The sequence below is a fragment of the Pavona decussata genome, unplaced genomic scaffold, assembly GCF_977016875.1.
Source record: "Pavona decussata unplaced genomic scaffold, jaPavDecu1.1 SCAFFOLD_116, whole genome shotgun sequence".
Taxonomy (NCBI): domain Eukaryota; kingdom Metazoa; phylum Cnidaria; class Anthozoa; order Scleractinia; family Agariciidae; genus Pavona; species Pavona decussata.
Genome location: NW_028145530.1, coordinates 208,957 through 235,752, shown reverse-complemented (window position 1 = coordinate 235,752; position 26,796 = coordinate 208,957). Strand labels below are relative to the sequence as shown.

The following is a 26,796-nucleotide window of genomic DNA, read 5'->3' as shown; positions in this document are numbered from 1 at the left end:
GAAAAAAAAAGAAAGGCTAGTTGTATAGTAGAAATGATTAGGTCCCGGGTGGAGGGACGGCGTAGGCCGTTTGAGGGAAATGAGCGCTTATTCTCGTGCGAGGCTTAGCGCCGGGATGACCAGCCTGCTGGTGAAATCTGCTTGGTAACTACTGAAACCAAAACTAGTCATATCTTTAAATTTGTGTACAAGCGGGACTTTTGAATTTCAATCCAGTAAGTTTCTCACAACTCTCGCTCTTTTCTGTAGTTTAACAGCAGATAAGAGGTCTCTAGAAACAAAAGTGGTCTGGCAAGTGATCGTGATTCTCCAAAGCCGGCGAACTCGATTCGAAAAGTTGTAGTCGCACTCAGTCTCGTAATCTTAAAGTCTTTCTCTTTAATTGCGCTGCGATTTTACTACCACCAAATTTTAAATCTCCAAGCCTTTTTTCAGTCCGCTAAAAGCGTGCAATCGGACGACAATGTATTCACAGCGGGCAGAAAAGTTAAACGAGGCCAACCGGTATGAAAAAAAAACCGATTAACCTAAACGGTCTAGCTCCATGTAAACTTAAAGGGGTCTACCTTCAAACTATTAACAAAAAAAAAACGTGTTACATGAACCTAAGAATACGACTTTTCCCAAACTGCCAACCACACAAGTAAGGTTACAGGGGCTTTTCCCCCTATGCAATGACAAGGATCTGTCGCACATGAATGACACTACATGCACGAACGTTCATGCAAAGAATCAAGGGAATGTGGCGCTAAGTGTTCACTCAAACCTCATCATCATTGACAACTCACGATCATGATCATTGACACGTACCACGACTGACAAAGACGTGACTTCTGCATTTAAATGCAGAAGAGAGGCCTGTCTTGATAAAGACAGGCCTCTTAATTTCTGTTTTGGCATTTTGGCATTGGTAAAAGCATTGAAAACAGTAAAAGTAGATACTTTAACCTTCGTCAGGCCCACGAACGATGGCTGTTCCAAAGTGGCACCACATGTCGAGCATCAAGTATCCTTTCGTTTCCATTTCACGTTTAATCTGACGAAGGGACTCTAAAGCGTCATTCGTAAGTCCTGCCATATAGCTTGGGTTATCACCTGGGCCGCAGGGATCCTAAAGAAATTACTGAATTTATACAAGATAACATGCTCATCCTTTTATTAATAATATCTTAAACCTGTGGTACGGCATGGCATGTCGTGAAGTGCTATAGTTTGGCATGGTGTGGTATGGCATAATATGGTATGGTACGGTGTAGTATGGTGTAGTTAATTGGTATGGTATGGTACGGTATGTTATGGCATGGTATGTTATGGTACGTTATGGCATGGCATGGCATGGTCTGGTTTGGCAAGGCATGGCATGGCACGGCCATGGTATGGTATGGCCATCTGAGTATATCTAGCATGGTCATAGTATGCTTTGCTATGTCATCTTATCGCCACCATGGCATGGCAGTTGGCTAGACTACTGTATATATCGGAAAGTCGTGCACACAAAGCTGAGTTGACTGCAACAAACCTGAAAAGAGAATTTAGTTACAACGATTGTATCGACAAAGAAATGATTTCCCGGTTTACTTGATTTCTCACTTTTCGTAATTGTTCACCCGAAACCCTCAAATAGGGTCTTTCAAGAAGCCAAAATTACCCTACTTTTGGATGCTTGCTGCCGAGTCTATATTTAACGTAGGAATATAAGAATTACATCAGCGATGGATACATCATCATGATTGCGAAAGATTTCAACTCACTTTGGCCGCGCGGGTTCAGAAACATCTTGGGAACTTGGGAACTACGTTTCAGAATTCAAGGTTTCATTGTTATTGGAGCCAATCAAATTGCGAACTTTGAAATGAATACCACAAGTTTGATTTCGAAGTTCGATTCGAAATTTGCGAACTTCGCTTCCAAGTTGCAAAAGCAGCTGTAGAGATGGCGTGTGTCGAAGGAGATGGAAGTGATGACTTAAAAAGTTGGTTATCCACTTTCAAACAACAGCTAGATTCGGAAACATTTACTAGCATATACGAGACTCTTTAAGCGAACCAATTTTGTACCCGTCTAAAAATTAAACTTATTGGAGAAAAAGAATTTAACTTAATGTTCAACAAACAGTTGCTGCTTGGCGCGAAAGCTTACAGTACAGTACCAAATTTCTTTGTTGAGAGAGCACTGATCTCCCCTTCAAAAACCCACGGCTTATCGAGTGCAAGAAGAAAAGGGGGACATATCTGCCAAAAACACAGGATCTAAAAAGGTAGGTTTAATCTTTTAGTTAAGAGAAAAAAACCAGGCACTTTATTTGCGACAAACTGTGTGCAAAATGTTTATCGTGCGGCAAAAGAATATGGTGTAATGATAAAAAAATTTCTTGATTACCGAAACGTTCTTCGGGACTTGGAGGATCAAGAAAAGATGCTAAAGATGCTACAGAAGCAGCTTAAAACACGAAAAAAAGAACTAAAGGAAGTCTAAATGAGGATCGATTCCATGAACATTATAGAGCAAGAAAAGCCGCCTGTAGGGGGGGGGGGGGGGGGAAGCATTTGTGGTTATTGCCATCATTGAGGTCATCGCAACTCTGCAATGAAACCGTTCTCATTAAATAAATAGACCGAGTTCACGTATTGTGGAATAATAGCAAAACACCCCGAGTATTTAAGCCAGTTGACCTCGCTTAAATTAGAGCGAAAAAAGCGAAAAGATGCTGTTGATCAACTGGAAGGTCAATTGAATTCCATGGAACAGTTCTCTACGAGCAGCGAATGCCAGTCCATCAAACGTGTCACTCCGCGAATGTACCAAGCTGACGAATCGTACAAAGTGAATAAAGCCAAGTTAATGAGAGGTGTACGGCTGTTACGAGAGTGTCTTGATGGTAAAGTCCCGCCTGTAACGACAAATGACAGTGAGCAAATAAAAAAATTGATTTTGAAGGGAAGAGATCCAAGCAAATTCGTGACGACGATTGCTCAAAAAGTATGAGAGCAATTTTCCCCAATTAAGTCCACAAAGAGAGAGATGGAGATGTTCCGAATGGCAAGGAGGAAGTTGACATGCCAGTGAAAGAGAATAATGAAACTCCAAAAGCAAAAAGGATTACATCTGAGGAGAGTTCATCCACCTCATCCGACGACCGAAGGTCAAAAAGAAGAAAGAAGAAATCAAAAACAAAAAAGCGAAAGAAACGCGGATCCCGACGGCATCATAGTTCCAGTGATGACAGTTTCGAAGACGACTTTGGAAAATCAAGCTGGCAAAATTTGTCTAGTGCTTACTTCCCGCCCCGGTCTTTAGCTAATAACCGGTTTGCAATTAATGAATAATTTGTATAGCGGGTTGCCAGTTCCTAATAATTTTCTAAGCAGAGTTCACTTCCCTCATAACTCATCGCGCAGAATGCCTGGACATCATGAATAATTCATATCCACTGAAGTGGCAAATTCGAATGCGATCGCGCTTTGAAGAGCTATAAATTAGAGAAGAATGGGCCAACACTAGCTACTAGGGCTCATAAAATTCACTTTCTCGAGTCTCAGAAATGATAATCTCAACATTCACGCACGGCTTCTTGAAAATCAAGGATTAGTCTACAATTTGCACTAAAAAAGAATGAAATTGAGAAAGTAGAAGTTTTATGTTTTTCCATTTGAATATGCAGTAAATTTTGCAAATTTTCGTATAGACAGTCATTTTGGAGAACTGTTTTGGGTTTTCAGCCCAGACATGAATAACAAGACATGCCAAATGAAACAATGCCTATTGTTGAAAACCACTACGCATGAAAAAAATATTCTTAACTACCGCGAATTTTACAGCTCTTATCCAGTACCATTCCTTCCAATGAATATACATATACAACCAGTTCAACAAATGTGTCAAGAGAGTTCATTACCATCTGCTGATATGGAACCTGAGTGAGAAAACTTGGAAACACTTGCAAATGTTGCCTTCTCAAACGCTAATGAAAATTGAAAAAGTAATTTAGTTCTTTGCAGCTCCCGTTTGCAAAGAAAATGAAGTGTTTCGTTTACATCGGAAATAGAAAGTCTAGACCTTACTGCTACTTTGTTGATATCACAGTGTGCAATTTATTTGTCAATCTGAAACAGGCGCGAATTTTATATGAGAAACGATCAGTAAGGATGTTATGCCAAAAAGGAAGGGGGAAGAAGATAAAATGGATACAGTCCGAAAAGTTATTAAAATTCACTGTAAACACCGCCTTTTTATGTGGTTTAGGAGGGATTGTTTCCTTGGGTTTGCGAATTCGGTCGCCAGTCTGTCTAGTGTGTAGATCTTATCACGCACGCAAATTAGGTTTTTGTTGGATTTTTCGACAACTTTTACTACGGCTGCCCACAGGGGCAAAACACAACTCAATTTCTCTTCAGTGACACAACGTTCTTTTCGAGAACAAAACAAAATTTTCCAGAACGCTGCAATCTTTATTAAAACACAACGAAATTTTGTGACACACAGCAATCTTTTTCAAAACACAACGAAATTTTGTGATACTCAACAATCTTTTTCAAAGCGCAACAAAATTTTCTGATACACGAAAGCGAACTGAAACACAACAAAATTAAGTGAAGCACAAAATTTCAAGGTACTGGTAACTAACCCTGACGTTGAAAGAGACCGGAACCTGGGACTAGCTCTCCTGAGCTTCGCGCGCTCCTCTTGCCCGCCATGTTTTGTCATAGCTGTGGTGGGACAGTTGATAAACAGCCGCCATCTTGATTTTCGCCTTTTTATTCGACCTAGGCCTTCTCCCCAGTAGTCTCTAACGCAGCTGTTGTGTATCGTCACGCAACACTTCCGCGTGCCTCTACGTAGGAGGCTACGTCCCCAACGGCCTTCTAGGCTAGGTTAATCTTCAAATGGTGACTTCCAAGCACGGCTATAAGTAAGTTCTTAGAAACATTTTAAAGCTGAACATAACAATAAAAACTGTTACCGGCACCAAAAGTGGTCATTAATTTTCTGATCTATATGGAATGCAAACTATCAGCGGCTGGCATTTTTTGATAAGCGATTGATGACGTCGCTGATATCCGTTCATTGATCATGCAGGCGAGATGTATGCGAGCAAGTTCCAAAGATCAATCTTCAACACTCTTTAATTTTATATATTGCTAGGGCCCTACAGCCTTACAAACAAGGACTGATATTTTCTAAGTCTCCCTAATGAGATACATTTTTCCACTCGACAATTTACCTTGTTTTTGTCCACCCGTAAGACTCGTACGAGTCGACAACTGATTGCAAGGGCCCTTAGCTTCTGCCTTACAAACACGGACTGATATTTTCTAAGTCTCTCTAATGAGATGTACCCCTAAAATTTAAAAGCAACATCATGTAATTCCACGAAAATGTAACTGCTCCACCACTTGCACTAAACTGACCTGTGGAACAATTGTTTCACGACTCGTACGAGTCGTAAAGGCACTTTAACGACCCGAACGAGAGGTGAGTATTGGACAACCCTTGGCCATTGGCGTAGAGAACCCGTTGCTAGATTTTAGATAATTTCTCCAACAATATATTTTCAAAAACTCGAGGGCCAATAAATATTATTTCATGCTTTCAGGAACCCATCTTAACACTTTTCGGAAAAATACAGGAGGTTCTTGGAAAAAGTCAGAATTTTGAGAAAGATGGGTTTTCGCTGCGCCACTTTCACGGCTTTTGCAAATCACGTTAACAATGTCCTGTACAAGTGACTGTAATTTTAGTAATTTGACATAAACCATGGCTTGATTTCACCATTTGTTTTAAGTATAATAATGTATCTATCGTTTATGTTATTCTTATGTTCCTACGTTAAATCTACGCTCGACTGCAAGCATCCGAGAGAAGGCTAATTTCGAGTTCGTGAAAGGCCCTACTTGAGGGTTTTGGGTATGATGACATGTGCCTCTGTCTCTGTAATTAATCATCCATGCAGATGTGGAGGTATCATCGAATAAGAACGTTTGACCCTCTTCGGTGTAATTCTACTGTTGCGTTGGTGTTGTACAATTATTCAAGGTGTACCATGAAGTGACTACAAAAAGTTTAATATTTCTAGAAACTGATTGCAGCAAATCGTTCTGATCAATGTAATGTATCAACCGAATGTAAAACAACAAAAGCACACAACACTATGTATACCATGAACAAGCAATTACAGCCAGTAAGATCAACCAATTTCTCACTGCTTAGTCAGTTTATAATAGAACACGAAGTTCATAAATATGTTTTGGAATACTTTTAATATTTTAATCGGTCATTTTATACCCTGAAAACTGTATATCATTATAACTCTGTAACTTTAAAATTGTCAATATAATCAGCTGATATAATTTGCACTCAGTAGTACTTTTAACCCAGTAATTAGAAACAAACTTCACCTGTGGTCCATAATCCTCAGCTGATCTTAACCTGTACTGCGCTTGCGGTCCTGGAAGAAACATCCGATCTTCTGGTTCCAGCTGTTCTAGTTTGACTCTACCATCCGCAGTCAGATTCCAGCCATCAACATAACAACAGAACTTGGTCAACTCTTTTTCCATACCCCTGACTCTAGCCCCGGCCTATCAAAAGAAGGAATGAATGGAAAAAGCAAACCATGAGCATTCTGCCAGAATCTTGATAAATTGAACCCCCATCCCCCCTCCCGCCACCCCTTCTAATTCTTCAATAGTCCTTTTATCACATGGCGGCCATGTTGAGTGTCAGGGCATAAAAAGCTTTGTTTTCTCATGGCAAGCCTCGGCCAGTCGCAAACTCAGTGCAAGATTTGCGAGCTAAAACAAAGCTTTTTATTCTCCTGAGACTCAACATGGCCGCCGTGTGATAAAGGTCTATGGGTTGAACTCTCCTTTTGACTTTGACAAGGGAGGACGATAGAGAAACCTGGGAGCGAGGTTGTATTGAAATTACAAAGGGGAATTACCTATTCTTGCAATGATTTGGAAGGAATAAATACTGACACTTCCCACTCCTCATCTCCCACTCGAATAAGCGCTTTCTACGTTATCTTCTGATAAAGAATATATATATAATGCAAGGAACTGAAAACGAAAATGCTTCAGGTATACCCAGGATCTGTGAAAGATCTAGGGGGGGTGGGGGGGGGGGAGCAATGGGGGTTACAAAAAAAATTAATACGGGGCGGCTCCCCCGTAGGTCCGACCCTTTAACCTTTTAAATACCATTTTTTTTGCAGAAAAGATCCCCCTTTCCTATACCTTCCATTGACAAATGGTACCCCTTTCGTATACCTTCCATTGGAAAATAATGAAAGGCCCTTTCATATACCTAAATGAAAGATTTCCCGACCCTTTCAATACTCATGTTCTTCGACTCGTGAAATCCCCACCCTTTCATATGCCTGAAGCGTGAAAATGGTACTCCTATCGGGCGAGGCATCTCCCTACAGGCCATTGTAGTTATCCTATCCTATCCTATCCTATAGAGAGTACCCACCCCTACCCCCCCCCCCCCCCACCCCCGGGAAGATCTTTCACAGATCCTGCGTATACCGGCAGCATTTTCGTTTTCGGTTCATTGCATTTTATTATTTACTTTTATCTCGGACCGTAGATCTTTTCAGATATGATATGATGTACTTTCTTCACATTCTTCACATGGTCTAGCTATGTACTCTTTAAGAAAAGTTTTGCCCTTTCTTACTTAGCTTATTGCCACAGCAACATGATTTTTTAGATGCTTTGTTCATTGTTCATAGTCACGCGCTATGACGTGGGTATACGTCTGTATTTCCGGGGTATTCAATCGATGAAATCGATAATTGATGACAATCGATATCAATCGATACCAATCAAAATCAATTAATCGATTGATATTGATAATCGATGACCAATCGATGGCGAAGATTCGTGTGGTTATCGATTGGTATCGATTATTAATACAAATCGATAACTAAATTGGTATCGATTGGTATCGATTGGTTGCAGATTGACGGAACAGGAATCGACGCATAAAAAACACAACTTTGCACGCAGTAATTGTAAACACATTTCATTTTAATGTTACAAGGGGAGAACAATACTCTTCTATTTCTTTAACGTTAACGCCCCGTACACAGAAATCTGTGTTTTCTTTTTGTTTTGTTTTTTTGTTTTTTTGCAAATTAAAAGTTTGTTCCATGGGAAAATCCATAGACTTCAAAAAACGGAAAGTGGTTGAATCGTGCCTTCACAGAAAAATTCTTGTAGCAAAAGGAGCAAATTCAATAACATGAGAACAGTACACTGAAATAACAATTATATCTTTATTTATTGTGCCTAGTTTTATACGTACTTTTTATCGATTTATCATTTGTAAATTAAATAGGCAATTAAGCCTTCGGGCTGCAATGCATTGATCATTAAACTATCTATCTTTCGTGTGTGTTTTGAATAATTTCATATTTGTTTGCCCGGATTGTTTGTTGCGGTGTTAATAGGCCTTATCACGGTTTTCGACGCCATTTTGACGAGGAGGCGAACACGTCTGAAATAACAGTGTTTGTATGGAAATCAGATGTTCAATTACTTTCATAAAACATCGCTTCTGAAAAATTCATGAATTGGAAACTTTTAGCACTAGGAAAAAGATTTTAGGAAAAAAAATCGAGGGATGTATCTGTGCCAGAAAGCGTCCAGTCGTGTTTTATACTTTCCATACATCTGTCTGTAAAGCGAACCAGCCGTGAACTGCTACTAAAAATAGTTCGCGCGAAAAAAATACAGGGAAATGTATGGAAAGTTCAAAACACGGCTGGACGCTTTCTGGCGCAGCTACATCCCTCCACTTTTTTTCCTAAAATCTTTTTCTTAATGCCAAAAGTTTCCAATTCACGAATTTTTCAGAAGCGATGTTTTATGAAAATTATTTGACATCGGATTTCCATACAAACACTGTTATTTCAAGCCTGTTTGCCTACTCGTCAAAATGGCGTCGAAAACCGTGATAAGGCCTCTAATAATAATAAAAAAGTTCACTAACACAGAAATATCTGCATGTAGTGGCCAAAGAGAATCCACAAGCTCGGACTGTAGGTGGCCGAGCTCTCCACGATGGTTCACAACTTTAAACTTTGCAGTGAATACTTCACCGACGTTCCCCTAAAAGCGGCAAAGATGATAGCCTTTGACGATGTACCTCTACCCGGCCGTCTTGCGTAAACAAGGCAATGACGGGCAAGTGGGTAATTCGAGTACACGTGCAACGGGGTATCTTCTTTGCGTTGAGAACACTGGGTCGGAATTTGTTTTACCAATTTCGTCCCCAGGGCTTCCTAAAAATGGCGGATGATCGGACAGGTAGCGTGCGTAATGGACGGTTTTTGTGAGGTTATCGATTGGTCATCGTTTGGCCGATACTAATCGATACAAATTAACTAACTTTATCGATTGATATCGATTGATCGATTGAATTTCCGATGATCGGTTTCCACCGACTGGATACCCCGGGCTGTATTTAGGCCCACACGGAATCATTTCCACGTGGATTTGGTAGACAACTGACTCGCGTTGGTTGTTCTACTTTTTTGCTGTGCTACGTCGTGCTGACGAGATCCAATCAGCTCGAAACATCTGTCAATAGTTGCATGTTTTGATTCTCGGTTTAGTCTCTATCATGTCGCTATCATGTTAAGTTTTCTACGCAGTCTAGCCTTGCAGTTATTTGAGTTATCTACGTATGTCCAAAATTCATCATATATACGCTGAATTTGGGTACCTTATATAATACACACCTTTTTGTCATTTTCATGTGATTTATGTTTGACAGAATTATTTGCATTTTAATAAGAACTAAGGGTAGGGGACACCTTATGATGTCCATCAAACAGTCCATGCATTCATTAGCGGGTATCTCTGGACACTCTTGGTCGGCGCTAGCTTATTTTAAAAACAAAACAAAACAAAACAAAATTGGTAATTGTCTGCTTCTCTTTGAAGTATAATTATGGGGGAAACTATATAACAGCTAACTAACGTAAACAAAATCATGTGATGTATTAAAAGTTATTGAAGCTTTGATTGTGCAGCATGATCATATATTTATATGGAGTTGGTAATAGACAGCTAAAACGTGTGTAATACCTTAGGATTCGTATTGGACTATTGCTTCTCAAACTCATTAATAAGTCAAAAGCCAAAGATAAACATAAACATACACCGTGACGTGTTTGGATATCTGATGAAAAGCTCCTCGTTTCCGCATCCTTAATTTCTCCTTCAAAATCAGGTTGTTTGAGAAGTTATATCAAACATTCGTCACAGTGTTTCATCTCAATATCAAAAACCTCGAAGTTCGTCAAAAATACTCTGCTTCGCATCGTATTTTCAACTCTGTTCTCGGTGTTTAATATGTAATGTCTCGTGTTCGATATATTACATAAAATGTAAAGATGCAGTTTATTTATAACCAACAAAAATTATTATTCCACAACCGTAGGTTGGATATGTGATGTAGATATGGAACGTTGTCTGCAAGGAAGACGATCAGAAGACGATTTTTAAATCTAAAATGGCTTCTATATTGCCGGACATTGGCTGATATTCTTTGGCCATTTTTATAAGAAATTCAAAAATTCGTAAGCCCAAAAATTCATAAGCCCATTGACCTGTCAAATGGTCGTTAATACATCATGTGCAGTGGTTTTAAAACCTGATAAAACCTCCTCCTTATTAATATGCAGTGTTTAATGTTTTTCTCGTATGCTAATTCCCAACGTTCACAAAAGCATTAATATATTATTATTGTGAACGCTGTTGAGAAGCGCTTCACCGGGAATGTTTTCGAAGCAGTTCAAAACCCTCACAGCGCGTGGTTATAAATCCCGATAAAACACCGCTGTTCATAATTTAAACATTACTTAATCACTGTATTAATCATTACTCTTGACAAGGATTTTCCTAAAAGCTGCGCATAAGTTCTGCCCATCTCGAGATACTCGGGTTTCCTATGGGTGGTGCCTACTGAGGATACAGGAATATTTTGGCGTGGTTTAAAACTTAACGGAGAAAGTATAACTTAGCAAATGCTTTTGGGGGTAACCATGCATTTTTCAGAGATAATTAAGCTTCAATTTAGGAAAAAATCCCATATATTGCTTTATATTTTGGCGCTTTCTAGAGATATTATTGCTTATTTATCTCTGAAAAATGCATGGTTACCCCCAATTTTCTTTTTGGATTCCAATAGCCCTTGCTAAGATCTGCTTTTCACGTATAGTCACAAACCGCAAAAAAATACTTCGGTATTAGTACGCACCGTCCTTAAAGAAAGAAATTTTATTGACCTACCTACAATTTGGCATTTGATGTGAACTTTTACCTGTTCTCTTTGCTCCCGTGTTCCCTAAGCACTTTTGATTAGCCCGCTGAGTGCGCTGGCGGCATGAGAAGGTGGGGGTGCAAAAAATGCGCTACAAAATCCTCTTTAGTGTCAATCTTTGGGGTAATTAGCTAGTGTATCAGAAGTAACCCTCTAAGATCTTAAATGCCAACCCGATTCCAGGTAGATTTGAGCCGTCCAAAATAGATTTGAGTTGGTGTTTCGTCCAGCGAAACATTTCAATTTGCTCATGAAGTGCTAGTTCATTACTGCCTCGACACATCTGGGGACTTTTTGCGTACGCCGGTGGTAAATTGATAAGCTCGTCAGAGAGAACGGCACAAAACAATAAAGAAAATGTTACAAAACGGCTACCTGCGCCTACATTTTGCTGTTTCGCAGGTAGAAGTAGACATTAGAAGCCTAATGATTTTTCGTAATAAACGATTCGGATCTTAATAGAGACAGATTTATGAACACATCTCTTATTGATCATGGGATCATTGATGTAGATGTATCCATGAACTGAATTAAAAAGTCAAACACTACGTCTGTTAAACGTAAAAAAAAGCATGAAAAAACCTACCTGACGATCAACATTTAGAGAAGACAATTTAAATTGCAACTTGTTCAACAAATTCTTTCCCATGGGCTCCCGAGTGCTGCGAAATTCCACTTCAGAGTACTGTTTGTCGTCAATCAAACGAACAGGTAATTGATCCCTGTACTGACGATCGCCGTCAAACCTGTTTGTAAAACAGTGAAGTATTTAAAAGGGAAGTATCACGCGAATTTGATGTCATTTCAAAAACCCAAAAATGTTTGTCTGTCAAAAGAAACATAAAATTATTGTCTAGTTTTGTTTTCAATTATCACCTTAGTGCAATAAAACTGTCGAGTTAGTGCTTTTGGCTACAGACAGAGTAGGAAAAATTGATTGAAACTTGAAAAATGTCAGGCTAACGTTATTCAAGTTCGCGCATTTTTGTTTTGAAAATGCGCTAGAACAGATCACAAGATGATCTTTTCAAGAATTGAGTTGATCTTTTTCCTCCCGTTGTTCTGAAATTTTTTTGTAGCTCTGTGAAGTTTCCATTTCTTCATTTTTAACCAAACAAGTCAAAAACACCATGAGACTTTCCCTTTAGTTAGTGCAAAGACGTCGTAAACAGAAAGGATTCGTTATGTAAATCGCGACTTCTTACACTCCTCCCCCCACCCCTCCTCATATAACGAGCCCTTCGCATCAGTGTAGTCAGGTTAGTGGCTGATTCAATGAAAGTTAGTTATTCTTTGTCGACCCTGAACAAATACAGAGTATACCTTAAATAATCGAAATCTAATTCCAGGTATTTATCTTAATAATAAACGAGATCCTTAAATTAAACTCAACCTACTGGTTTCTCTATCCAATCACTTTCGCTTACCTCAGATAAAAATCATCCATTTCCTCTTTATCAACTGGGCTGATTCCTCCTGATACAAACACAAATGCCTTATCACGCCCTGGAATTAGCTTTTTCTTAGAGCTAACATGGCATGATATGATGCCTTCTTTTTCATGTTCATGTTTAACTGCGTCTCTGAGGTGAGCCGGGCAACAAATGAGGTACAAAATATCTTGAGAATGAAGACGTTCTGATGGACGAAAGTAAGCAAAGAAGCTCGCGTCTCTTGGCTGATTCCAAATGATGCTCGATAAATAACTAACGATCCCAGAAACACTGAAGCCCTCTTTGCACCAATCAAGAACGTAAGTATATCTAGGTAAGGTAAAGATAAGAACACGGTCAGCCAAAATAACCAGTTAGGTCCTGTAATAACAGAATTAAATAATTAAATGATGACTTTGGTTCATTTAACCCCATTTCAACTCCCCAAGTTTCTAAATATTAAGGAAAAGGAAAAGTACCATCTGAATACCACAAACTCTACTTCCAGCAACTGAACACATTTATTCAGAAAAACGGCCTTGTCCCGGTGTTTCAATATTTGCTCTTATGGAGAATTTTTGAGCGAACTGTAGCAAGAAACGTTGTATGGCCTACTGCTACAATAACTGCGAACGTTTTAGGTAGCCTTTCATTTTATCCGCTACATACTCTATACGAATTAATCTGCCGGACTGGCAAATTATGCTAAGAATGTTCGACTCCTCTGATCTTACTGCTTGGAAACTTTTTCTCCTGGTAATGCAACGGCGCAGAAACAAAGTCTGAAAAGCCTTACGAATATCACAATTTTATCAATTAGTCAGACTTAAAATGTTTCCGTTTAATATAACTACGAACAAATATGGCTACTGTATCCTCAATCCCATTTATTCAAAAATTGAATAGCATGACTCCTTTACGTACCCAAAGAAGCCTTTGATTTGGAACTTAACAAACGCCCCATCAAAACTTGCAGGAGAGTCAAGATCACCAGTGATTTCAAACCATTCTTTACTTTCTCCATCACTACTAAAAAACAGCACCCTGACACGGCATACTGAAGGATCAGGAATTCCCTCCTGTTCACCGCGAAGAGAAACTGGCAGCCGAATTTCAGCGGCCTTTAAAAACTCGACGTTTGGGGAGCAGTCAATTCGCAGTATAGGTCCAGCAAACACATTCATTCCTTCCCATTCCTCACTCGGAACTTCTTGCACCTGTGGAATTACGAGAGAAGAGCAAAAGCTATGTCAGCAGAGACCTTCCTAGATTGTCATTCAAGCGAGAACCTGAGTATAGTCCTTAAAAAGAACAGAAAACCGAAACTCGAAAAAAGATCGCCAATTATTCCTTTAAACCACTCACGCACACAGTCATAAGCACAAGGCTTTCACAACCAGATATTATATGTACTCTCAGGGCCGACACAAGCAAGCGCAAGAAAGAGGGTCCATACATACTGTATGAAACACAAGCGCAACCACAAAAATTAAATTGTGCAAGCGTGTTGGCGTTTCTAGTGTTTGTATGGACTCCTGTCCTTGTGTCCTAAGTGCAAATTATGTTTAAGAACAATAGTAAGGTGACACACGCAGGCATAATGCTTCGTGTGATGATCACCTGTGCATGGTTACGGTCCAGTTTAACAGAAGCTGTTTTCTTTGTTTGGGCTGCGCATCAAAGTCATCCCGGCTTACAGTGGGTGAAGTATTAACGAGGCAAACTTTGGCAGCGCAAGCAGAGAGGAAAGAAGATTTCCATTTGTTCTTCCGTATGTTTGCGTCTCACCGATTTAGTCGGTTTACAAGCAGGTTCCTTGAACTTGTAACACCTTGTTCTTATGCTTATACTCGCAGCGTGGTGTACCAGTCCTTAACAAAATCAAGTGAGGATACGTTACGGATGAACTCTTGTAATCTGGATTGGTTGAGCCAGCACTCGTAAGAGAAGGTAACTTACATCACGGGGTTAAAGACCATACTGTAGAAATGGTCACCTCACAAATCTACATCTAAGATTTTAAAGACAGCATTTATTGTCTAAAGACAGGTCTTTCATTCACAGTTTCTTTAAAGTCCCACAAGTTACTGGCCCCAAATGAAATTCTGATCGTTTATTCTGCGGGTAGGGTCTCAATCGACTGAGCTTAAACAAGACCGAGGCTCACAATACCATACCTACCTTTAGTTGTACGGAAATCTTTGCTTTAGGTGGAACAGCTTTCTTAGGGACCGTAATAGTGACACCTGGAAAATCAGGATGGCTGAAGGTACCGCCAGTAGGTGTGATAGTGTAAGTGGGAGACACCCTGAGACGGCAAACCACCGCGTATGTGGAGCACTCAGTTATGTTAGCTTGTACGACAGGAAAGCAAAAGTCTGGAATGTCTTTTGGAGAAGGGTAATCATCCTCAATGCCTGTATCAATGCGTAAGATAAGGGGAAAAAACAATTTAACTTAACATAAGGACATGGCGTGGAGAACTTGTAAAATAGGTTCCTGGGATTTACACGGCAGAGAACGAACATCAAACGCGGTAAGGCACGAAAGGGAAAGCAGGGATTAAGATTGCCTTAATCGCGACTAACTTCATAAATCAGCAGAGAAACATCATCCCTTGTTTTGGTAACACTACTTTTCCACCCACCACTTGCCTAGTCATTAACAAAGATACAGGCAATTAACTTATAACTGAACTATCTACTAAGTCCAGCAAAAGCTGATTTCTCAGGAAGCGTTTATGAGGTAACCCTATGTTACTGTTTGTATGTTCACTCCGATATGAATAAACATAAAAATCAAAGATAAACAGTGTTTACACCTATTAAACAATTCTTTTTTCAGTTTGATCTATTTATCGTAAATCCTTCTTTTGTTGTAAAAATGTGATTCCGTCCCATTTATCGTTCAGAAGACCGTGTTGAGCTGTTTAAACTGCTGAAAAAGATTGATTTGAAGGGACAATCATACACATTTAACTCCATAATTTTAAATTTTGCGATAAACGAGGTCACTAAAACTGGAAAGAGCATCTTAGAATTAGAAAAGAAAGCTAAGTTTGACAGTTTTCTCTTTTGTGTTGGCCTAAACTGTCATGCCGGGTAAAAAACGTTCTCCTACCTGATAATCGCCGGACATCCTCACTTCCATCTACTTCTTCCCATTCATTGATTTCCTTGTCGTTAAGTCGTTTGATCACCAGTTCATACCCCTGCAGGTCTGGGGCACTATGTGAAAGAGCCAGCTTCACCTCAGAGTTGAATTCCAAAGTTTGGTTAGTGTTAGTGGATATCTCAATCACGCTGCTGACAACGGCTTCATGCTCCTGGAGCGGAGGGGAACAAGCACTCCATTTCCATCTGTGGACCACTATCAAGGTGGGCTCAGACACAGCATCAGGGGGAAACGTAAGGTGGACAGCCCCTAGTTTGAGGTCCCAGAGGGCACCTTCACTTGTTACTGTTCCTCTACAATACAAGTTACAAAAAGAGGCATGTTATGAGCCACGTTTATAAGCCAAGACAGCATGAACAAGCTGAAACCTCGTCATGATTTCACAGTCATGAGTCATGTATTTAATGTTTTTTCCTGCTTCAAACAATTATAGCGTGAACGTATACCCAACGACAATGCGGCCTACATTTGAACAATGGAGACTAGGTAGCTTAGCTTTAAGCGCGTAGAGCTTTCTATCGAAAGACCGGAAAGCTGGTGATTCAAAGCTGGTTTCTGCATCGTATGGTGTTGTTTTGCTTACCCTGAAGTTTAAATGGGGAGAAGTAAAATAAACGCTAGCGATAGCCTCCTATATCAGTAGGAGAAATAATCACTCTTACATTCTAAATAATGCTGAAACTACAGCCAGTTCATATATGAGTGTAGTTCGTTTGAATGGTTTACTCACTCGTGTATCCTTGTTTTATCTAAGTCTTCTTCAACCGGGACCTGCTGCTCCACCAGCTGAAGTTCAGCAAGTTGTTGCACCGGATATTGCTCTCCCCCTTCACTGATCTCTTGGGTTTGATTATCGCTGCTATCCTCGTCCTCTTCTTCCTGCTGCTGCTCCTCCAACTCTTCACTCTCCTCATCCTCCTTTTCCTCCTCCTCCACCCCGTCGTCGACGTTATCACTGCTTTCCTCAACCTCGTCGTCATCATCATCTTCATCATCATCGTCGTAGTCTTCGTTGTCGTCATTATCATCGTCAGGCTGCCGTTGGGCTATTAAGACGAGAAACATGATTTTTAACTAGAATTGTTTCGTCGTTAGGACACTGATTTCTCTTTCATGCACGGTATTAAACTGATAAGAGGTACACCAAGAGCAATACGGTAAATGTCGCTTAGCGAGCCCCAACCGCTCAAGGAATTCGTCTCCGAAAAGAGAGTTCAAACATGAGTCTCCTGTTATAACGATTTTGTTCTATAACATTGGCAAACATGCAGTTTGTTCAACATACCTCCTGATAAGAAAGAAGGAAGACGAAACAATGGCAAACGAAATGATCTCTTTTCCTTTCCGCATTTCTATAAATGAACAAGAAAGCTTTGTTAGAAAGCAATTTTACATTCATACGTAATGAGTTCATATTTCTGAGAACAACATTTCGATTGGCATTTGCTTAATAAGTTCTTGTCACCTTTTTGACAGCTTTCTGATAGCTTCCCTAACTTACAAATGCAATTAAAATAACCCAGATGGAAAATTTGTCAAGTTTCCCATTTACGCAAATGAGTCCGTTCATCCGTTTCACGCAGTTCCTTGATTTACTAAGTTACGAAAGAAACAAAAAACTGCAAAAAACTGAAAATTTGTCAAGTTTCCCATTTACGCAAATGAGTCTGTTCATCCGTTTCACGCAGTTCCTTGATCTACTAAGTTACGAAAGAAACAAAAAACTGCAAAATGTCAAGCGACAACGTTGTGACTCGCAGCACTAATTGATTACAGTGTGGAGTGACCTTCAAGTTGTTATCACAAATGTGCAAATAACCGATAAGTTACCGACAATATTCGGAGAAGGGGCAGACTTCACATAAATTAAAACGCTCTAAATCACTGTTACGCTCCCCCCCCCCCCCCCACCCCCCTCGCCACCCCTTCCTTCCGTTTTCGAAGATGGTTAGCAAATGCGATTAGTTTACACGTTGTCTGGCTTCTTATGGAACTGAAAGTTCTGCAGGTAAATCTTTTAGGCAAAACACTAACCAAATCGCTTTACTGACCAACTATATGAATTTAAGTTCCCGTTCTCCTTTAACTTCCTCACCGACAATATAATAGATTTCAGAGGCGACAAGGTGGGTATACTTGGCCATTCTTTTAGTCCATGTTGCCCCTTTATAGCAAGAGAATGTGCAGAATGAGATCTCAAATTTGTATCCACATCGACCGCCAGGTAACGCAGTTCGAGCGTTGTATCGCGCTTGTAAAACATTCATTGCATTTTATATTCTGCAATTTAATATTACGCTAAATAGCTGCCCGAAATCATATTAGTATCGGACACTAAAATTCTACTTAACAGTAACCGAATTGCAACGCAAGGTGCCACTGTTCGCTACTGTTTGGTTCCACTGGTTAATTAAGTCTTATGTGCATTCAACCAATAAAGCTCCTAAAAGAGAACTTAGCCATACCTCTAGCAACTTCTCGTATTTCCTCGCCTTTTCTTCATTGTTTAGCAATTTGGCCAGCTCTGTAAGAGTTTTGAGAATGTCAATTCTGTCTTGTCCTTTTATCTCTGCTTTGTTCTTTCTCCACCTCTTCTCGTAGAATCTAAAAGCATCGTCTTGGTACTTCCTTCGCAAATCTTCTTTACGGAGGAGTTTGCACACTCTCAGAAGGGTTTGTAGAATGTGTTTTCTCTGCTCATAAGGAAGCTTCTTCGTGTCTGGTGATTTCCATGCTCCCTCGTAAAACCAAAGGGCTTCATTCCGATATTTCTTCATAGTCTGTCTGTCGGCCTCTTCTCCCAGTCGCTTCTCTATAGAATCAATAATCTTCCTGTTGGCGGGAGAGAACTCAAATTCTTCGAATTCTTTTTCTTTTTCCCAGCAGCGTTTATAAAATTCTAAGACTTCTCTTTTGAACGCTTTCTTTCTCTCGCCTCTAAGCACTTCTTCGTAGCTTTGAATGATTCTGTCCCGTACTTCGCTGTGGTTCCCTTGCCCTAAAGATTTCTCGATCTCCCATGCTTCCTCATAGTACTCTTTAGCATCCTCGAATTCCTCAAGACTTCGGAGAATCTCCGCCATTTGGAAAGTGCTCCGAGCGGTCAACGGGTGATTTCCGAGAATGTCTTTCCTAATTTGATATCCTGTCTTAGCATACTCGTAGGCATCCTTGAAGTTTTTCAACCAAGAGTACGAGTTGGCAATGTTCCTGTTAAAAAGTGCCGCGTTTAGAATCCCGGGTATTTTGAGTTTCTTTGCGAGATCCAAAGCCTCTTTATAACAATCAATAGCCTTGCTAAAATCCTTCTTCCCTTCGTAAACTGTACCAATCTGACTTTTAAAAAGTGGCACGTCAAAATGCTCCTCTGAGCCAGAAAGATCTCGACGCATCTCGTACGCTCTTGTATAGAACTCAATAGCATCTTCCGGTTTTTCTAGTTTGTTGTGGCAGTTACCGATTGCATTCAAGCATCTAGAAATGCTCGTGTGACTTTTCAAAAGGCCTTCCATGATTTTGAGAGAACGATTTAAGACTTTGAGCGCTTTGGGCAAGTTTCCAGCTTTGTAGCAAACTTCACCCTCCACATACAGGTAGGAACTTCGAGTGAGCTTGTAGAAGTCCGTCTTCCTGCTTTCGTTCTGTACTCTGTCGAGTGATTCCTCCGCCGCTTTTAAGACTCTCTCTGCTTTTCGCCATCCCTCCAGATTTAAAACCTGGAAAGCTTCTCTGCAACGCATTTCTGCTCGAAACATAGAGCCTATCAAGATAAGGAAGTAACAGAAAAACACCAAATGTTATTTAAAAGAAAGGTACTTACTCTTAAATACTTTTAACTCATAAAATAGCTATAATTCGCGAAAACGGACAGAGGGTTACGGCGAATTTGCTGATCACAGACCGGTTTGATACCAATTTGTCGTCGAAATTGTACCTTGATTCAATCAAACTAAAAAAGCCCCATCCCCACCCGGAAAACATTGTAAATACATCAAAGAACTGAATTCAAAAACTCCTTCAGAAGTCATCGTTGAATTGAACTCGTTTTCTAAATGCGCGTATAATTGCTAGGGGCAGATAATTAGCTACAAGCGTAATTTTTTTTATTGAGTTGGCCCCTGGTCAATACATCTATCATCTCAGTCTTCTATATTCACAAAAACGATCAACTGATCAACCATGAAACGGATTAATTATTTAATTAGCCAATAAACAGTGAGTTAATCAGTCAGTCCGTAGATTGTTTGGATCATTTCACTTATTAATCACAAACAATTTACAACAAAGTTAATATAATAATCGGACACTGCTGAAGCGAATCAATTCACTTTTTATAATTTTGAGACGCATCATCGCTTAACAATTCAACTATCCACTGATCCATTTAACTGTCAATCATCCATTCTGATTGAGGCAGATTGAGGCTTATTTAATCATCTTCGATAAAATCCACCATTTCAACACGGTGCAAACACTAGGTACAGTAAAATAAACAAAGTGCTGGATTGAAAAAAAAACTGAGCTCGCGATGTCAAATAATTTCCGTAACAATCTGATCAACTGATCAACTGTACAGAACTTTCTGTTCAGATATAAGAAATGTGGTTGGAATCGAGACCGTAAAATCGCATTTGTAAATTTTTTATACGTTTTCATGTAGAAAAAAGCAATTGAGGTCTGCATGGATTTCCGGGAAATTATTTGCAGAATAAAAGTATTCAAAAATAAAACAAGTCATTACATGCTTTCGAGTCCATCTATCTTTTGGTCCAGAGATATTTTACCTTCTTTTCCATCTTCCTCTACTTTTTCAGCCCAGGCATTAAAAATCTTCCTTCTCTGCTTTCCATCAAGCATAGCTTCAAAAAGATAACAAATCATGATGCTCTCACGATGTTCCATTGGAATCAGCAGATAGTCAGACTTCAAAGAGATATCCAAGGCAAGTTCAAAGTTTTGTTTGTCAAAATCAAAGCTGTTGAAAGCCTTCATATATTCCTTGTCCAGAAGGGCTGAAATATCCCTCATCTGCGAAATGAAATGCTTACAGAAGTTGTCCTTGGCTTTCTGGTAAGCTTTGGCAAAAGCCTTACTGCTGCCAATACTCTTTAGAAACTTTCGCATCAATGGATGAATGTCATACAGAAGTTCTTTGTCCTCAGGAGCCGAGAGCACTCCACTATTTCTTATTCCTTCCATTCGAATAGCAGCCTCTGAAGGATCTACATCCAGAATCTTAGCAGCTGCTTCCAAGGAAAAGGGACGGCAAAACAACGACACTGAAATAGCAGAGTCTTTAAGCTTTTGACTTGGAAGGAAAAAGAACATTTTTCTCAGGCAAGACAACTGCTTCTCGTCAATACCTTCTTCCCTTAAATCAAATGTTTCTCTTTCCTGAGTCGCCTGTCCTTCAGCTGGTGGCGCCGTGTCTTGAGGTTGTACCTCTAGCTCCTGTTCGATCGTTCCGAGGAGCTTTTCAGCATCAGCAATCTCCTGCCTTAAGATGGCTGCCATACCATTAAGCAACAAAGGTTTTCCTTGACACATTCTAGCTAGTCTCTCTCGCTGATTACCTTGAATGCTAGATTTCCCATGCGTTTGAAGAAGTTCACCAGAAGACTCTTTCTCCAAACCTTTTACTTCATGATTTTGAATATCGGGAGGAACACCGTGACGGAACTCACTTCTAGATGTCAATAAAATCTTTAATTGCACTTTGTCTTCACCAGTTTTGGAACGAACAAGTCGCTTGAGAAAGGTGGAAAAATTTGCATTAAGGTTTAAGGCAGATTGCCCGGTTCCACCGGAGAACTGATCAGCATTGTCGAGCAGCAAAAGGATGTCGCTTGTGCTGTGTTGCTTGACTTGCTCCATTTTAGCAATAACTGGATTCGCTTCAAAGGTCACTGTTGTCTGCTCAGTTCCAGCCGATAATGCTTGCAAAACGTGAAAGTGAACGTCGCTCATATCATTTAGTCCCCTCAAGTCAACTTTGAATTTCGTACCTTTCCACTGGGCTAATGCTTCAGTGGCAAGCCTCGTCTTGCCGACACCACTGGATCCGTACAAGTTAAGGACGCTTGATCGACCACTACTTAGCTTTGTCATAATATGCGTCAAGTCGCCCTTTCTGCCTGTTAATTCCTTCCTTTTCGTTTGCTCTAACGAGCGGGTTTCTTTGAAGCTTTGAATCTTTGTTACGATTCCTTCTTTCGTTGATGTCTTTGGAGTGACAATGAATCTCTCCAGCAACGTCAGATTGTCCTCCGAAAGGAGACCCTGGTTTGCAAACAAATACAGACATGAATACAAATCCTGTTCTGCTTGGGCATTGAACTTCCCTTGAAAATTGCTTTTGATAGACGATACAGTGTGTTTAAGTTCTTCTTGGCTCAAATCAGCGGTGACATCTTTCAAAAGTTTTTCAAAACGGGGAGAAATCTCCCGATTCCCCGAAGCTATTCCAATGGACGCCATTATCCCACGCTTCGGGCTTCGCCGTCGTGACATGACGCCACGAGGCACAAAATTTATGCGGAGGTGCGTGATTCACTAAGTGTAATCCCGTAGAGCGAGATAAGTGATGATATTGTTGGCAATGTTATTTTATAAAACGTCTAACGGAAACAATACGAATGTTCGTTTCATTGCTTTGATTGGATTAATTTAAGGCGCGGAAGGTAAGGGTCATTACCAATTCAGTTAATCTGACGATTGAAATGCTTTAAAAAGATAAGTTTATACTCCTGATAGCGCACGTTTAATAACCACTTTTATCATAATGTCACACTTCATTGCCCGAATATGTGACCTGGCTCATCAATCATCTGTGCGTCTGAGACACAGATTGAAAGTTCAGAAGATTTTCATTGATTGCATAAATCGTCTTGTCTTATAATAAAGGGTAAGTCTAACAATGGAACAGCTCTTGGCCGTCAGAACTGGCCCTTAGGCACCGGGATGGAAGTGACTGATGAGTTATGGCCTCATCAATGCAACATTCGACCACCACAAACAGATATTGAGTAATAAATCCAGCTGTTTTACTAACTCTTCTAGACTATTCCACTGAAATAAAAACCGTCACTTAATTACAATTTTGTAGTCACGGTAAACCATACGTAAGGACCTTTTCGCTTTCATTCCATCATTCGTTTGTTTGTTTACTCATCGTGCCATACTTAACAGTTAATTGGCCCCCATCGTGTTTTTGTCGATCAAATTTTGATCGACAAAAATTAAGCGAGTCACGTAGCAAATTCCGAGGAGGACTCTCATATGAAAGGGGCAGGGATGCTTGTCTTGAATTTCAAATTAAACTCCTAAAGGAGACCAATTTAGGCATAGCCTAAACTTTTTCGAAACATTTTAAAACACATACAAACTAAAAGTACAGTAACTTTTCGCGTGCAACCCTAAACGAGACCTCCATGGCTAAATGTAATGGCGTTTTGCCTAGAACACCATAAGTGAGATCAAAATCCGAAATTTACACCCCTAAGCAAGAAGACAAACATCCCCGCCTCTTTCATATGAGAGCCCCCCACCTCCCCCTCCCCGCGGCTATTTTGCAGCGTGTCCCAGGGTCTTCGCTGTTGTTCGCCATTTAAACACCGCGCAGACCCTGGGGACGAACTTGTTCGACAACCGGAAATGAGTATCAATGGCTGTTATTGTTTTTTTCTCCCAATCAACAGAAATAACTGAACAGGAAGCCAACCATGCAGAAACGTAAGGTGTGAGATGGCAGACGACAATTTTTTTTCTTTCAGCTAAGAAATATGTATTTGTTTGTAGCCTTACTTTCCCTCTGAGGTCTCATAAATTAAGCTCAATTTTTGGGAAAATTCCAATATTCTAGAATCACAAATGAAACTGAAAATTATACGTGTTACTGTGTAAGAGTAGATGTCTTAATAAGTGGAACGAACGGGATCATCAGGTATGAAAAAACATTCAGCGCGCAAACTATGCTGCTGACGGACAACATGAACAGATTATTATTATTATTATTATTATTATTATTATTAATAGCATATGAAATAGGAATAGCATAGGAGCTCAATATAGTTTTAGTATCAGAGAGCTTTAGATTTATATTTTTATCTTTTATCGCATTTTTTTAATTAGTAGTTTTCTTTAATAGTTTCTTCAGATTGCATATGTTATGCCGTGCGCCCTATTTTGTTTTATTTTAGTATCAATACCACGTTTATCGACTGCGCATAATAATAACAATAACAGTAATAATAATAATAATAATAATAATAATAATAATAATGATTTGATCAATAATGATTTCTTAAAACTTAAGCAAGCGAAAATTAAAGTTAATAGCCGACGTTTCGGCGTCATCGTGACACCATTCTCAAGGCAAAGTGGATAAATTAATGCGAAGATTTGATTTCTATACTTTACAGTCTCTACAAATTAGCATATTAACAATGGATCACAAGTTCTTAGGTAAATAATACCTTTGCGCGTATCGAGTCTGTTTGCACGTTTAGGGATGGTTTAGGTAGTACTCGACAGTTGAAACGGTGGAAATTGGGAGGGTTCACAGCGAAGAAACTACGCTTTCAAAAACAGATCGAATAATCAACGCGAAGAATTAGAGCTATAGGAGGCCAGACCAGTTCAGCGGGGTCATGACGTTATTGCAGAGTTATTTCTGGTATGATTCCTAGTAACACAACGATAAGTATCACGCAATATATCTGAATAAAACCATTCAGACAATTTTTTCAATTGCCAAGGGAGGATAGTTTTAAATATCTGCGAAACATAATAATAATTGGGGCTACATTAAGCATCCTGTGTTAATGCCACTAGCCGGGCATCTTGTCTGAAACTTTAACATTTCTTGTCTGAAATTCTGAAAACGGGCATGGATTCTAGAAATTATGTCTGAAAGTGGGTCTGATAAAAGGTACTGAAATATTACATATTTTAGTCTAAAAAGGTTTGATGCATGGTTAGAGCAATTGACCGGTATGCAGAAAGTCGTGGGTCGATTCCCATGGAGTTTCCCCTTAGTTCTTCTTTATCTTAGCTCAATAAAAAATATGAGTATTTTTTCTTATCAGAGCAAAAACTAATTAAAAGATCCTTTTACAGCTTTCTTGCAATAACCAATAAATTATTAGAAGGCTATTTTAAAACCAGCAGGTGGTGCCACTTGTTCCATGAAATAACAAAATTTCTTTACTTTTATTTTGCACCGTGGATCTTTTAAGATCCGATATGCTGTAGTTTTTTCACATGGTCTAACCATGTACTTTTCAAGGAAAAATTAGCATTTCTCACTTAGCTTATTGCGACAGCCACATGACTCGCGTTAATTGGTTGTTCTACTTTTTGCTGTGCTACACCGTATTGAGGAGAGCCAACCAGCTCGAAACAGCTGCCCACGTTTGCATGTTTTAATTCTCATTTTGGTCTCTATCATGTCGCTGTTGTGTTAAGCTTTCTACGCGGTCAGATCAGCCTTGCAGTTATTTGAGATATTCACGTGTGTCCAGAAATGCAACTTATTTACCCTGAATTTGAATACTTCATACAAGACAGACATTTTTGTCATTTTCATATGCTTTATGTTTAACAGGTGTTTTAGTAGGAATTTAGGGTAGGGGACACCTTGTGATGTCTATCATATACTTCCTGCATTTCATTAGCGTGTATTTCTGGAAACTCTCGGTCAGCGCCAGCTTATGCAAAAAACAAAACAAATCAAAACAAGAAAGGTAACTGTCAACTTCTCTTTGAAGTATATGCGAGAAACTATATGAAACAGCTTATTTAATCAACTTACGCAACCAAAATCATGTAATGTATTAAAAATCATTGAAGGAACGAGGACCAAATGCCGTCAGGGAATACCGCCATTGCCTCTTCACAGCTGCCATCTTCGATCCGCCATCTTGGATTACTCGATTTCTCCAAAAGCTCAGAAAACCATTGAAATCGATGTAAAAATAATTAACACCAACAAAGAAATGCTAAAACGTTACAAGAATGTAAATGGAGCAAACAAAAACACACACTCTTTCTTCTTCGCAAAACGGTTAAAAAATCTGAATGTCAAAAAAACAGGTTGTCAAAATCTTGCTGGCATGGAGACATTATATATGTTACATGGCACAAAGTAAATAAATTGAAGATAAATTTTAGAATCCTTAAGACTCAGAGGATGGAGATGGTGCTTTCCTATTACAAAAGTTATTAAATACTCAAAGTCAGCCTCCCCCCTTCCCATAAGGCTGAATTGGGTTAACAGGCTACTTTTAGTGAGATTTTAAGGGAACAAGATGCCTGCTACACTGGCATTACGCGTGATGCTGGGGCTGATTCATTTATTCCAACTGTATGCTTCTCCGATTGATAAATCTATCCTTGCTAATGGAATAGTTTGAGTCACGACGATTGCGGTACGTTGTTTCCCTTGTATTATATTACTTAGAAGTTATTCTTTCGATTTACCGCTTCAAAATGGTGAAATTTCCGTTTGAAAACGGCACACTTGAGTCCAGAACATGTTAAAACAATATGGCGCGACTATTTAATCGGTCATTAATAAATATATCAAATGATGCATTGACGTCACACAGGTAGGGGTGAGTGGGTCCCCTCCCTCACGATATAAGCGACAAGAATGGATTTTGATTGGCCTGCCTTTGTTGAAGACAATCAGAACAATACATCCCGAGTAGGAGAGGGGAGAGTTTAATGAATAAATTAATGTACCGATTTGTAGCTACTACGAAGAAAAAAAAAAGAAATCGACCCGTTTTAAGACACGGTATGCCCCCTCAGGGCATCCCGCGTAAAAAGAAGAAGTAAGCGATGAACAAGAACA

General features: G+C 39.6%; 1 protein-coding gene across 2 annotated transcripts in view; it reads right to left on the bottom strand.

Moving 5' to 3' along the window:
- Nucleotides 1-23,389, bottom strand: part of LOC146469828 (uncharacterized) — a 173,006-nt gene extending 149,617 nt beyond the window's left edge. The window contains exons 1-11 of one of the 2 annotated variants that reach the window (XM_085122798.1): nt 20,726-23,389; nt 18,407-19,701; nt 17,227-17,293; nt 16,672-16,987; nt 15,888-16,234; nt 14,949-15,121; nt 13,692-13,984; nt 12,762-13,097; nt 11,921-12,080; nt 6,396-6,578; nt 949-1,111 (exon numbers count right to left, since the gene is read on the bottom strand). In XM_085122798.1, the coding sequence (XP_084978924.1) occupies nt 949-1,111; nt 6,396-6,578; nt 11,921-12,080; nt 12,762-13,097; nt 13,692-13,984; nt 14,949-15,121; nt 15,888-16,234; nt 16,672-16,987; nt 17,227-17,293; nt 18,407-19,701; nt 20,726-22,451 (5,059 nt within the window). In that variant the 5' untranslated portion in view covers nt 22,452-23,389. Of the gene's footprint in view, nt 1-948; nt 1,112-6,395; nt 6,579-11,920; nt 12,081-12,761; nt 13,098-13,691; nt 13,985-14,948; nt 15,185-15,887; nt 16,235-16,671; nt 16,988-17,226; nt 17,294-18,406; nt 19,702-20,725 lie in introns of both variants that reach the window. The other variant, XM_085122797.1, reaches the window with a different exon arrangement.
- Between the last annotated feature and the right edge of the window lie 3,407 nt (nt 23,390-26,796).